Source organism: Falco punctatus (genome assembly GCF_963210335.1).
Source record: "Falco punctatus genome assembly, chromosome: 6".
NCBI lineage: Eukaryota > Metazoa > Chordata > Aves > Falconiformes > Falconidae > Falco > Falco punctatus.
The window spans coordinates 55112915-55127911 of NC_137585.1; the positions used below are offsets into that span (position 1 = coordinate 55112915).

General features: G+C 36.1%; 1 protein-coding gene across 7 annotated transcripts in view; it reads left to right on the forward strand.

Annotated features, from left to right (window-relative positions):
• TBK1 (TANK binding kinase 1) overlaps positions 1-14997 on the forward strand; it is a 33843-nt gene that overhangs the window by 16269 nt on the left and 2577 nt on the right. For 3 of the 7 annotated variants that reach the window (XR_013928675.1, XR_013928676.1, XM_080390769.1), the window contains exons 8-20: positions 912-1091; positions 2607-2803; positions 4018-4076; positions 5250-5341; positions 5776-5877; positions 8511-8589; positions 9458-9579; positions 9707-9783; positions 10139-10178; positions 12393-12494; positions 12582-12678; positions 13717-13823; positions 14166-14237. Coding sequence is in view for 5 of the 7 variants with exons in the window: in XM_080390769.1 (XP_080246895.1) it covers positions 912-1091; positions 2607-2803; positions 4018-4076; positions 5250-5341; positions 5776-5877; positions 8511-8589; positions 9458-9579; positions 9707-9783; positions 10139-10178; positions 12393-12494; positions 12582-12678; positions 13717-13823; positions 14166-14237 (1326 nt within the window). In the remaining 2 variants the exon portion in view is untranslated. The other 4 variants (XM_080390768.1, XM_080390767.1, XM_080390770.1 and 1 more) reach the window with 3 other exon arrangements.

Here is a 14997-nt window from a genome sequence, read left to right on the forward strand (position 1 = left end):
AAACATCTGTTCACAATAATATTTTTCAAGTAGCTTTTAAACAGTATTTGCTGTTGTAAGTTTAGTACTAAAGTGAGTTTGAGCACAGCATCCACTGACCTCTAACGGAGCCATCAAGTGTGCTTGTAAGCCACTGCAGCTTGCTTCAAAGTATTACCAGTTTTACGAATGGATTCAGGTCTGACATATACATAATGTTAAAACTTTAAAGAAGTTGTTCATGAGAACACTGGAGTAGGATCCATAAAGTTCCTTGCAATTCAGATTCTCAAAGTAGAAATGCAAGAAATTTAAGCTGGCCTTTCTCCTAGAACAGTAATGACTGTAAGGCAATAGTTGCATATTTCTCTTTGCAACAGTTGAGCTGCATGCATGGAGTATTTATTTAGTCCTGTCTCAGTTGGGATGAATTCTGTTAGTGTTGACAATTTAAATAATGAGGCTTTGCTAACCCAGCTGATTTTGATTGAAAGCAACATAGTGTGCACACACAAGCAGCTCAGCCAGCAAACCATAAATGGCAGTAGCTTCCTTCAAAATGATAAACCGTGGTGTGTGGGGTGAGCTGGGTAAAATACTCAGTAGCGGTAGAAGGTGACCTTAGCTCTACAATGCAGAATTTTTAAATTACATGCCATTTTTCCAATGCTCGTGAAATTTGTCAAATACCAAGGAAAAAATATTTGATAGCTGAGCCTAAAAACAAAAGAGATAAAATATTTGTGTTAATGAAAAACAGTGAACATTACCACTGAACATTTTGTTGTTCGGTAGAGGGGGACAAAAAAAGCACTGGCGTATTCCTCAAGTGATAATAGATTTTCATTCATGAGACAAGTCAAATGAAGTATTGCAATTGGTTACAAGGCAGAAGGATCCAAGTAGTCTTATCAATTCCTGGTGTCCTTTAGGGGTCTGCAAGTACTGCTCACACCTGTCCTTGCGAATATTCTTGAAGCAGACCAGGAAAAATGCTGGGGATTTGACCAGTTCTTTGCAGAGACCAGTGACATACTACACCGAATAATAATCCACATCTTTTCACTACAGCAGATGACCTTGCACAAAGTTTATATTCACAGCTATAATACGTAAGTGTTCTCTCTCTGTGTTTTCATTACTTTGTTCTTACTCAGGCAGACACTACTGTGACCTCAGATAACCAGTTTTACAAATTCAGTAGCCTTTCCTTGGTGGTTTATCTGAGGGAGTGAAAGCTTGTGATTCTTCTCTGTAGTCACGGTGCACAGAAGCATGTTGACCAGAAGTAAAAATAAAATTATTGAAGGTCAAATCAACTGATCTTAAACTTGGTCTTAATCAGCAAGAGAACACAGACTTAATCTTACAATGTGTCTGTGTTCTTAATCGATACAAGCTTACCCACATTTGTATATGTTACTTATTTACAAATTAGTTTTCCAGAAACTGTGTTTAACTACTGCTTTTCTTGTCCTGGAGAATACAAAATGTGCACATCATCTGTGTCTGATATAAAACTCTCACAGGGGTTCTGAAATTGTAATTGGAACAATTTAGGATCCTGGGTTATATGGAGTTCACTTCATGGTCATAAAGTGCTGATGTTAAAAGCTGTAAAGTCTAGTTTACAGTTTGATACAAAAATTAGTGCCTTTTCTCTGCATTATTACAGATAATACAGAGCATGTGTTATTCTCTAACATGCGAACAGATACAGTTATTTCATCAAATGTGTAAATACAGTCCTGGCCTTTTCCAATTTTTATGTTCTATTGTCATTTGTATTTTGAAAGAGTTCAAATACTGTTTTTGCAGAGAAAACTTGCTTGTAGCTCAAACTGCTATTTGTACTTTATTTTTAAAAATTATTATTATTATTATTTATCTTTATAATTATTTATATACTAGCTGTAATATTAAGAAGAGACAGTGCACTAGTGTAGCACAGGAGGCAAATTGGTCCTTCCTGTTAGTGTCCTTAAGGTTTTTCTTCTTTGTGGGAGGTTTTGTTTGTTGTTTGGGTGGGGTTTTTTTTGAGCGGGGGAGTGGGGTGGGGAAGGTTTATTATAAATTCTTACACCTTGTATCCATTGATTGCTGGAAATAAAATATCAGAGTCTCTTTGGTCTTCCTTATTACTCCTGTTTTAGGAGATAAATCTAGCTGTCTGTTAGCTTACAGGCTGAATTTAAGGTGCGTGCTTTTTGACATGTGAACCACCAGACTTTTGGAGACACTATCCATCTCCTTTGAAGAAATGGGTGTGCCTGCGATAACTCAAGTATGCTTCTTTCCTCTCATCTGGTGTTGCCTGTTTTTACTGACCTTCAGGCTTCAGGCCAAAGGAAGTCTGTTTACACAGACGTGCTTTGGTGGAAGATCAGAGGTAGAACAGGAAGTTTGATATTTTGCAGGAAACAGCATTTGTTTTTGTAACAAAGCAACCTGGAGCTTTAGGCAGTGTGCTGCTTTTTGTTCTGCTTATAAGTTGAATGCTTTATGTGTAAAACCCATTCTTAATTAATCGGAAGTAAAAGGGATTTTTATTTATGTAATACAAAATCTAAATTGTTGAACTATTGTAGTGAGTCTGTCTAACACTGAATATATCATTTGTATTATAGAGCTGCTATATTTCATGAGTTGGTCTACAAACAGACAAAAATACCATCTCAGAATCAAGAACTGATATATGAAGGTCGGCGTTTAATACTAGAGCCTGGCAGATTGGCGCAGCACTTCCCCAGAACAACTGAGGAGAATCCTATCTTTGTAGTAAGCAGGGAGGCTGCGAACATTGTTGGATTAATCTATGAAGAAGGTATATGAAAGTAATTTCTCCTTTCTTATAGCTATCTTTTGTAAATAGTTTGGCTTATTGCTTTATGACTGTTATGTCTTAGAGACAGTGTTTGCATTTTTTCTGTTGATACGTGAAGTTCTAAGTATGCAGTCCAATTTTTTTCAAAAATGCTGAATATCCAGCTCATTTTTACAGAAATAGTAGCTGCTTGTAATGTTCCTAGTGCTGTGAACCTGAGCATTTGTAGTGGTGTATATGGAGTTCTGAAATTTTTTGAAGCATGACACTTTTAACAACTAGAAGGGAACATCACAGAATGTAATTTGAAGCTGGTTCTTTTGTTCCATTACTCATTAAGTGGAAATTCAAGTTTTGCTTTTTATTTTTTTTGGTCATGAATGTGGTTAGCCTTTCATTTAACAGAGGAGGTCTTAACACCCTACCTTTGTTTAGAAGTTAAGGTAGAGTCAGAACAGGAAAAAAATAAATGAAATTTTTGTATTTCCATTTATCATTGAGAGGCTTATAGAGGGTTCTATGCCAAAGCCTTTTTTCGTAAGAGTTGAGCTGGAGGACATGCCTCCACTTGAGAGGTCAGTGTTGTTTTTGTCCGTATGTCCTACGTACTGACTGCTCGGGCCAGCTGACACTCACACAGAGGTGCTAAAGAGTGTGGGTAGGTGAGCTGTTTGTGGAAGGATCAACAGGGCCTTTATATTGTGTCAGAGCTTTCTGAAGGAGTCAGCGAGCATGAGAACAAAAGAGGTTCAGTTGGCAGAGGCTACCCTAGGTTTTGAAAAGCTGTTGGGTGAAGTCCTGCCATTGAGAATCTCAGTGAAACAAAGTAGCCATGAGCTAAGAGGGAACAGTCTCCCATGCAAACAAACATAGAGCTGAAGAACAGAAATAAACGATGGGCTTTCTCAGTGGAGAGAGATTGCTAGTGGAGACCTGCATGAAATCTGTGCTGTGCAGCGTGTTCAAAAGTGAGTCTGGAAGAGGAAATGAAGGACTGTTTGCTGAAGTTACCAAGTTATTTAAAGTGTTTAAGACAAAGGCTGGTTTTGAAGGTGTGCATGAGAACCACAGGATATTAAAAGGCTTGGTGGTAACAGGTTAGATGAAAATCCCTGTAGATACACATAAAAACAGTGTAGGGAGGGGAAACAATCTGAAATTTTGAAGTCTTTTACGGAAAATAAGAAAATACATATGTTTGTGTTATATTTCAGTTTTACTTCCTAAAGTACATCAACGCTATGATTTGGATGGGGATGCCAGTATGGCTAAAGTGAGTAACTATGATTTTATATACCTGTCTCAGATAATGATACTGAAATGAAAGCTACTTGATTTTCAGATGAATAATGTTAATGAAACTATTTTTAAGATGCTAGTGAGAATTATGACGGACAGAAATGTATTTGTTAACAAAGGCTCCAAAAGTACATTAAAGCCATATTTCATATGCAGAATAAGTTAGTATAATTCTTTAAAAAGAACAAACCCTAAAAACAGCCTTTGAAACTCAAGAGTGCTTTATTACTGCAAAATTCAGTGATGGGTGGAAAGGAGCCTGCTACTTGGGAGTCCTGAAGCTAGCCAGAAGATTCGTAACGTCCTCTGTGATGGTGCAAAACTTAACATAAGAAAAATAACTTTCATCTTTCTCTCAATAGAGAGGAGTGTCTAAGTCTGCAGAAGAGCAGAATTTCTGTTGTCTCTCTTGCAAATTTTCAGAATCTGTGGGAGACAAGTAGAGGGTGTTTTATTCTTTTGGTCATTTTTCTAATACTGCTGAACATATGTGTTGCCATGCATTGTCTTTGTGATTGCTATTTATACTATACCTATAAAACACTGGCTGCTGGGAAGCCTTGTATTCAGGCATGGTAGTCCTGAAAGCATATGTCTTTGAATAACAAAAGTCTTTAAAATTAATAAACAGAAGGTTATCAGTTGATATTATTTATTTAAAATGTTGCAAATTATCATTTCTGAATCTTTGTTCACAATTCGAAATAATGCAGCAAACTTTTAAGTGGAATTAAGTGAATGAAGAGTCCTTAGCCTTGTAATTTAAAAATGTGACATTTTTAACAAGTTTCTTTTAATGTATGTGTTTAATTCTTAAACTACTGAAGAAATGCACTTGTAACTTTCCAGAAATTAAAGTAAATCTGGAGAGTAAGTGGTGTCATTTTTGTTTATGAGAGACTTATTTTCATCCCTAATAGATATTTCAGCATAACTGGAAAAACTCACTACCATGTTTAGCTCTGCCTCCATAATGAGTGTTTGGTTATCTACCAACTAAAGTTCGGGCAAAGTTATGCATTTTAAACTACCACCTTCATATTTCTCTTTCTTTTATTAATCTGTGTTGCTTTGTTGTGATTAATTGACATGAAACAACAGTTAAGAAAATGTCAGATTAGTACAATGTTGATTGTTTTTTCTACAGGCAGTAACAGGTATCGTATGTTATGCCTGTAGAGTTGCCACTTCTTTGCTACTTTACCAGGAGCTGATGCGAAAAGGAATACGATGGCTAATGTAAGCAACTGATTGAATTTCATTGTGGTTGTTTGGGGTTTTTTAATTGAGATATGCCTTGATTATCAATACATAATTCTGTAATCTCACAGTATCTTGGGAGGTTTTCTTTACTCTTTGAATATGAACAAGCTTTCTGAATTTTTTCCTTCTTTCTGTCATTAAGGAAACAAAAATAATATTTTCTGACAATAAGGTTTAGGTATTTGCAATTTCACTTTCTTCTGTGGATAGTTTAAGTCTAACCTCTGGTGACATGCAGGTACAATTGAGCAGCTTGCACAAGATAGTTTTATGTGAGGGTTATGTTTATGCATCTCTAACAAAGCAATTCTTACTAGCAGTTATTGCTGTAGGTATATTACTGTATTACTGATCGCTGGTAAGATGGCAGTTGAATACTTTCCTTATAGATTAATGCTTCACTTTTTCAGTGAAATAATTAAGGATGATTACAATGAAATGGTTCATAAAAAGACAGAAGTTGTCATCAGGCTGGATTTCTGCAGCAGAAACATTGAGAAAGCTGAGAAAATGTGAGTAGGAGCGCTACTGAATGCATTGATTTTTCATTATCTTTAATGACAGTAGTATTTTAAGTTATATTTATTTACAGAGGTTTTGCATATAAAAATTAGATTTGAATTGGCATGGATTTGCTGATGGCAGTACCTTAAGCAGATTTAGTAATACACTTTACTCAAATTAGAGTGTTAATTTTGCTGCTTAACCTATCAGGAACAAGTAATTGCTATTGAGTAGTAATTATACGTGGGTTTTTTCCCCTTTCTTCTCTGACTCAGTTCATTTGCTGTTGTTGACTTTAGAAGCTGTAGTAAAGTCTGGACAAAGAATCAAGTACCTTTCCTTCCATTAGTGCTTTAATGCTTTTGTCACTGAGTTTGCTTGTCTGTGTTTATTAAGGATGACTTTAAATACTGACCCTTTCACAGCTTTAAGACCATAGTATTTTCTGCATGGAAGGAATTTTAATGTTGAAATATAACATAGAGCAGCTGCAAAAAAACCTCAATCCTCCCCCCCAAAAAAAACAAACCAAAGCTGTATTAGGGTATCACTAGATCACAGTGTGTGCACACAGGGATGCAGAAAGTAAACTGCACAGGAAATTCTACTCCTGACTTTTTTTTAAGTGCCCGACTATTGTGTTATTTCTGTCTGTTTTGGTTAATTCAAATGGCAGAGGTCTGTGTCTTAGAATCGTACTGTTGCCCATATGGATCCATTTAGATCTGTAGAATAGAAAGTGGTTTAGAGTGCTTTCTTTAAAACTGGCAAAATTTATAATAAGGAGCAACTAAAGAATTGTTATCTTTTAGCATAGGAGACTTCCAAGTTTCAAAGACCACAGACGACACTTACTTCTCTTGTCTTCCATCTCAAAGAAGGAAATGTTTTCCAGTGGTCAGACTCTTCTGACCAACCTCTTTCAGTCAAGTGCTGTCTGTAGGAGATGGGTTTGCACATTGAAATCTTCCTAAAAGTTTCATTTTTTTCTCTCTCCTGACCTTTGTTTCACCTGTGAGTCCCACTCAATGTCCAATTCTCAGTCACATTCTTTTCCACTCATAAAGTATCTTTGCAGTCTTTCCACAAACTAGCATTAGCTCCATCTTTAAGGTTTGTTATTCTTAGGCAGTCTGATATGAGCGTTAAAGCCCAGGTCTTCATAGGATTCTTCTATGAGTAGTTGTTTTCCTGTTCAACCTGCTGCCAGTCTCCACCAAATGCTGTATTGGTCGTAGGATTCCCTAACCTTGCTTCCAGACTGCTCTGAAAATGCAGATGCCCCCAGGCAGTTAATGCACACATAGAGAGCCCTTGGGTCTGCACAGTAGACTTAAGGATGTTGGAGCTGCTATGCATGTGCAAATCTTGCGTGTCAGAATTATGGATACTGAAGGATTTCTCAGATTTGCTCTGTGCATGCCAAACATATACAAACTGATACACTTGGGCTTTAAGATACTTGCTTTAAAAACAAAGAAACAAACAACAACAGTGAAACCAGCAAAACTGATAACTAGCAAGGTAACAGTATACCTGTGTAGCTTAGTTACAAATCATCAGGGCTGTAATCCAGACTCCTTCTTCAAGCTAGTTTACACTAGTTCACAGGACTAGTTTTCGTTCGTTCCGTATTTGGTCCAGATAGCTTCTTCCTGCAGCTTGCCAGGTCCCCAGGGATGAAAGCCACTTAGAGCTCAGAAGAAACTGCTGCAGGTTCTGATTTGTGACTAGTGCATTTCGCAGTATCTCAGAGCAGTGATTTGAAAAAAATTATCTTCACTTGTGAACTGGAGTAGTTCTCATGTGAACAGAAATTTGCTAAGTGTTTGCACATGGTCTTTCAGCCTCTTATGAAGGGTCAGGATTTTCAGTTTATTTGACTTCAGAAGACTTTTCTGGAATTAGCAAAGGACACACCTTCTTGTTTGTCCTCCCTTTTCAAGGCTGTGCTTCAAAGCATGGCAATGCAAAACTTCTATTTGAAAAGTTAAACAAAGTATTGAACTTGAGCCAAGTATGTATATTTTGAAAGCAGGTGGGTTTTATGGTGGTTTTAAAAATGAAATGTGCCTGAGACTCAACAGGAAAATTATCATCCCAAATGATTTATTTGGCACTTGAGCTGTGGTCAAATGGCAAGTATCACTATGAACAGATGGTGCTACTAACCCAGCCTTTAAGGGTTTTGGTAACTCAACCAACCCAAGGTTTTGGTAACGAGCCTTTCCAATAAGTTTCCACAGAAAAGCATTTTGGTGCATGGGAGTATTAGTTTGTTGTGTGTCATTGACTACTTTAAGTAACTTTGGTTTGGTAACCTTTTAATAATGATTCCATGAGAGGAAATAGTTTTCTACTGCCTGTCAAGTACAAGTAATGAGAATAGAATAAAGAAGTCAGGAATGGAAGTTTTAAACTTCTTTTTAACAGTTCAAATGTAGGAAAAAAATGAAGGGATTTGTTTCCGTTACTAATGGCCACTTAAAGTTGTCAGTGTTTCATGGTTGCTGCTTGGGAAATACTGTAATTCATGTAAACGAAAACGTAGTTATTGTTACACTCTAGATTCAAGGAACATTTTGAGTGTATTCACTGCTTGTTTATTTTGTTTTTTAACTGTGCTTTTTTTTGTGGTCAGATATGAGAATTTGATGCAGATCAACTTGGAAGCATCAGAAGTGGATGAAATTTCAGAGATACACACAAAACTGTTACGTGTAAGTATCTTACAAAGCCTGTATCATGCTTAAAATGGTGTTTCTAAAGAAAAAGCCAAATACACAATAACACAGGTGTTTCTGTGAATAACAACCCTGACTTCTCAAAGTAATTTCTTGATTGCTTAAGGTTGTTAAAATGCTCACAGTGAGATGTGGATATCTTTCTGAAAACAGAGCAAATCCTTTTATTAGCTTAGTGTAGTGAAAATAATCAGTTCCTGAAAATACATTCTCATTTTCTAAAATACTCAAGTAAGAAATTATAACCGTGAAATATATTTTACTTTGCAGTTTTTTTCCCTTTCCTTAAAGAATTTTAAACTACTTCATTGGTTTTCTAAAATGATACATATACAAACACACTTCAGAGTGATCTGCTTTGAAATTTGCATTGTGTATCCAGAGAAGAAAGGAAAAACTGAAAATAACTTTACACACTGGTGTCCTGGGAACAGGTACAAAGTTCTCCATTCTAAAAGAAAAAGTTGATCAGTTCATTTTTATTTTGAAGGTTGTATGAACTGTAGAGAAAGAAAGGTATGAATTATGTGTATAGTCATTATACAAATTCTTAACAAACCAAAAAAGCAAGTGTAGAAATACATGGGGAATATATGAAAGATTGAAACTAATTGTTGAAAGAAAAATATTAACTAACAGAAGTACCAGTGTCAGAGATTATTCTTTAGTAATGTCATGCTTTATCTGCTTTTAGCAAAGCCTAGGTGGATAATTGGGCATGTTTCTTTAATGAAGTCAGTGAAACAAATGGCTCTATAGTATTAACATGCTCAGTCTGTTTTCAGCCTCAAGTAATTTTTCACTTTACTCAGTGGTAAAATTGAACTTTCTTGCTCTTACCTAGCTCTCCAGCTCTCAGGGTACAATAGAAACTAGTCTTCAAGATATCAAAGCCAAACTTTCTCCCAGTGGTTTACTGGCTGACACCTGGGCAAATCAGGAAGGCATGCATCCAAAAGACAGAAAGTGAGTAATTGTATTAGTTGTTTTAATATGTATTGAATTCTACATTGAGTTGTAGTTCATAAAACTAATTAATAGGTACTTAAGTTTATGTATAAAATATGTAATTTTCTTCCCTTTTTCACTCTAGTCCAGAAAGGCTGCAGGCGCTGCTATGTTCCATCACAGATATTTATTATCAGTTCAAAAAAGACAAAGCAGAACGAAGTAAGTAACTTACTTGATTCGCTTTTAATATAAACTGTAATGTAAAAGACAGGTCAGTCCTTGTTCCACTAGGCTATTTGTGGTAGGAATGGAGAGTGAGTTAGCAACAGTGAATATGTCTGTAGGTCTGTCTTAGTGAGACACTGCCTTGAAGCCCATATGAATGAAACAGCACTATTAATCATGAATTTGAATTGCAAGGCTGGAGATGTGGAGGAAAAAAAAAGTACATGACCACTTTTACCTATCAAAATAGAAGAAAATCATATAGGAAATGGGTAAACTTAGTGGAGTTTTACATAAATACAGCTAACAGAATTAAACTGGTAATGTCTGTCATCTGCTCTGATCCTAGGGCTTCCTTATAATGAAGAACAAATTCACAAGTTTGACAAGTAAGTTTTGAAGTTACCTTTGGGAAATAACATAATTGCTTTTAGGTCCTTCAGTTGCTTTTGCCAACAATCTTTTGATTTTTATTGTAAATTATAACCTCTTTAGGATTGCTCTGTAAAAAAAAATTCCTTTAAATATCCTAAATACATAGGGGTGCCAGTATATGATAACTTCCTGGCAGTGGAGTTTCTTCACTGATAGACTTCTAAATGTAGATGTGAAATACCTGTTCATTTTCTGGGCATAACTGTCTTATAGAAAATACGTTTTTTTTCCTCAGTAAGAGTGAAGCGACTTTGTAACTAACGTGGAGATAATTTTTACAGATGAATAAAATATGGGCTAGTGGAATGAAATTCTAGAATGATTTAATCTTCCCAGGAATACAGCACACAAATTTTATGCAGTTCTCCATGCTTGTTTAAAACTGTCACTTATGAAAGGTGGCCACATTAAGTGTCTGTATGTAACCTGAGTGTCTAGACTCCGCTAACAACACTTGACTAATTCTCGAGCAACTGTAAACAGCTGCTCTGCTGGTGCTGCTGTACTTGTCTCAGAATCAGTTCAGTTCCTCATATGCAAGTGCCTAATACTATCTAAGTTGCCCTAAGGTACCTGAGACATGCTCTTAGACTGGGAGGTAGGACACAAGACCAATGGGAAACCTACACCTTTCTGGATAGACGGTCAGAAGCAGGGCAGGGTATCCTTGTGCATCTCAAATAATGCTAGATGCTTATGTTTAAGTAATTAAGTTATTCTCCTAGTGGCCGGCCAGTTGAGTTGTTCCCTAGACTTTGCTGCGTGCTGTATTTAGACACTGCTTCTGTAATTTTCTAAATGTTCTTGCTGTTGCTACCACTAGTGTGGCTTCATTCACAGATAGAAAGCTACTGATGTTTTCACAGCGATGCCACTTGATTTTTCCATAGTGAAAGCTAAATGGGGCAACTGCCAAGTGGAGGTGAGGTTGCCTTAAGATAAAGGACAGTAGGGGCTGAAAACCTGTAAGACGGATCTTGATACGCTGAAAGAGACTTGGATGCGTTATTGCCCTGCAACAGCAAGGGACTGAACTTAATGTGAGAGATAATGTGAGTGATAATTTTGTCATGTTTTTAAGGATAAGACTGAAAAACAGACAAACATTGGGATGCAGTCCATAGCTCATTTTAAATCTGCACTCCCTTGGGCAGATTAAAGAAACTTTAGGGCTTTTTCTACTACTCAGACTGTGTCCCTGCATTAATATGTGAATAACTCTAAATAAATAGGCTTGATTTTCATGGTTTTGAATACTGGTATATTTTCTACCACAAATTTCTCCTTGAGAATGTTCAGATATCTTTGAATTCCTAACTACATCTTATTTTACTTGATTCACCCCAGAGAGAAATGGCAATGGTTTTTGTTAAGAACTGTGTCATTAGCAACAGAGGGCTGGCCTTTGTTATATTTACCAGTAGATAGACAAGGGAGCAGCACTCAATTTAGGTATTTTTTTGTTGTTTGAATGATAGGTGTGCGTGCCTGATGACAGTCCAGCTACACTCTAGCCAGAATGTGATTAACCAATAGCTATCATGCAAGACTTAATGAAATACCAGAAGCAGGTGTTGGACTGTAGTGTCCCGGTACCCCTTAGTTTCGCTTACTGGTGCAATGCATAGCATGGTAAGGCAGTTACTGGGATTACTGTCTGCAGCACTAACCAGAATTGGGTTCTGTTTTGCTTTCCTGTCCTTATTGGCTTGCTTTTTTCTCTTGTCATAAATATAAGCTGACACAAAAATCCTGGGTTTTTTCTTGCATGTGTATTACTCAGTACAAAGATTATTCAATATGCTGGAAGTTCCAAGTATATGTAGAAGGCAAATAAGAAATAATAAGGAATTCTGTCCTTTCCATTTAGCATCCCTTCTCCTTAAATATACCTGCTCAGGTAAATACTGACTCAAAGAAGACATTTGATCGTTTGTTCATATAAAAATAATTGCAACTAAATGCTTCAAGTGATTTTTTTTTCTCCCTGCTAGGGAATAGTTCTGCAATATAAACTGTCAGCTCATGCAGTGTGTTGCAGCATAAATAAAGGTGGCTGAAGGGATTTTAAGTCCACATACCTCTTCTCCATGTTTCAGAAAGTATTAGTATAGAGGGACAGGGTTTTGAAAGCAGTATAACACTGTTTGGCTGTTTCTGTGTTGCAGGCAGAAGCTGTATTTGCATGCTACGAAAGCCATAGCTCTATTCAAAGATGAATGTGTCAGCAAGTATGTTACATTTTTGGACAAGGCTGAGGACTGGACAAGGCAAGCTATTAATTTCTTTAGTATTCTGTAATGTTCATTGCACCACTTTACAAAGGAAGCTTTTAAAAGAAAACTTTTTTGTTTTAGGAAAATGCTTCACACAAGGAAGCAGTTACTGGCTCTTACCAACCAGTGTTTTGATATTGAAGAAGAGGTATCCAAATACCAGGATTATATAAATGAGGTAGAATGCTTCAAAATTATGTAAAGTCTTTGCATAGATAAAAGACTATTCCATATTGTTTAATGTCAGTAGTGTTGTTTATAGCGAGTCTTACATGAATGCAGTCGTATTAAAATATAGGGCTGTATGGATGTAGTATTTGGTCTATAACAGCTTCATTGCTAATGTCAGAGTGATGTAGAAAGTGGTGTGATTTTTTGAGTCCTGACTTGATTTTGGAATTTGGTGGGGGTTTTTTTGGTTTTTGGTTTCTTTTGGTGGATTTGGTGTTTTGCTTTGGGTTTTTTTTGGTTGGTTGTTTTTGTTTTTTTGTAGTGTTAGCATTCCCCAGCAAAAATATGCAAATGGATGTGAGTTCATTATAAAGCATTTTGGGTAACTGCTATTATCATAATGGTATCTGAGCACCCAGAGGATTATCTTAATACTCTTATGAAGCATAAAAACACTAGTCCCATAATCAAGATTAGGGGATATGTGCTTGAGGATACATGCTAAACTAATGCTGCTGGTGACATGAAAGAAAATACTTTGTTAAAATTTGGGTGGTAACTCTGCTGGTTGCAAACTTAGCAGAATTACCTCAAAACTGAGAGAATTACAGCATTTTCATGCAGTAAAATTATTATTCTTTGTAAAATAAATTTAAATTAAAGCACCGGACAGGTGTAAAAACAATTAAGGAATGATGGAGAGCAGCATTCCACTTGTTACTTGTTTGTATTTTAGTAGCACTACCAAAATCAGTAATTGATTAGGATCCTGTTGCCTTAGGATATCTGCAAACATAACGCATAGATAATTCTTCCTTTTAAGAGTTTCTTATGAAAGTATAAGACAGTTAAGAAGATGGAACAAATCAGGGAATTATAGGTCATGTCAATAATCTCAGCTTGGAGAATATCAGCTGCTTTACTAATGTACTGATTTTATGAGGCATCATAGCACTGGCAAATTTAAAGAAAGATTTTAAGGTGGACATCAAGGTACATATGACAACTTATATTGCAACTTACATTTCCTTTTTGTCTGTTTCAGTTACAAGATGCTCTGCCGCAGAAAATGTTTGCAGCTTCTAGTGGGATGAAACATACAATGAACACAGTCTATCCAAGCTCAAACACATTAGTGGAAATGACTCTTGGGTAAGAATTTCATAATTGGATTGATGTAATATTCTATACCTGTTGTACAGGCGAATTGAAAAAATGAATTTACAGCTGACTTAGTGATTCCTGTATTAATAGAAAGAGTTTTATATTGCAGAAAAAACTTTATGTTGCTACAGTGGCGGTACAGATTTGGAAGTGAGTAGGAGACAATAGTAATCTATTATCTGCCACTTTTAATAAATAAGCAACTTGTTGTCTGTCCCTTATTTTAGTATGTAATGACAAGTTGCTGAAAGCTTTGTGGTGGTGAGTGATCATGGCAGGTAACTGTCCCTATAAAAATTGTAACCTTTCTTTCACTTCTTGTTACTACAGTATGAAGAAACTAAAAGAGGAAATGGAAGGGGTTGTTAAAGAGCTGGCTGAGAACAATCACATTTTGGAAAGGCAAGCAGTTGTTTTCCCTTTTTGGGCTGATAATAGGAATGGGCTTAATTTGGTACATTTGAACTTAAACTAAGGGACGATTCTATAATCTCTTTAACTGTAAATATATTTTGAACTGTTGATCAGAGATGTAACAAAAAAAAACCCAAAAAGTATTGAAAACCTCTAAACATTATTGTAAAATCATTCTGACACAGCATTTGGGGCATTTTTGTTTCATGTTACTTATGTTTAGCTAATAAAAATACCTGTTGCACAGACAGATTAATTCTGAATTTAAACACAATACTGTTGCAGCAATCAAGTGTTGTGCAACACTTTTAACTTTTAAAAGCAATCTTTTAACTCCTCACCTTTAGCCATAATTTTTACAACTGTGGAATTATACCAATCTGAATGAATGATTTTGCAGTTTTCAGATCGCTTAAATTAAGTGAAGAGAAAGAGGCGAACATATTTCTTACAGTCCTGAGAGGGTAACGTTGTTATCACATACAGACTGACTTTGCTTTTTTTCCTGTGTTGATGATAAAATAATGATTTCCTGAAAGCTTCAGGGTAAATTGCTGTGGAGCTCTTTAGCTTCAAGCTGTAATGGTTTGGTTTTGTTCCCCAGCCCCAGGCCCATACTTGGAGCATAGCATCTTCTCTTCCATCTTCTTTTCACATACAAAGTTAGATACAAATATGTGTGTTGGCATGTGGCAAGGGAAAGGCAAACCCCATAAATAAATTATAATGAATGAAAGATTGATTCTAT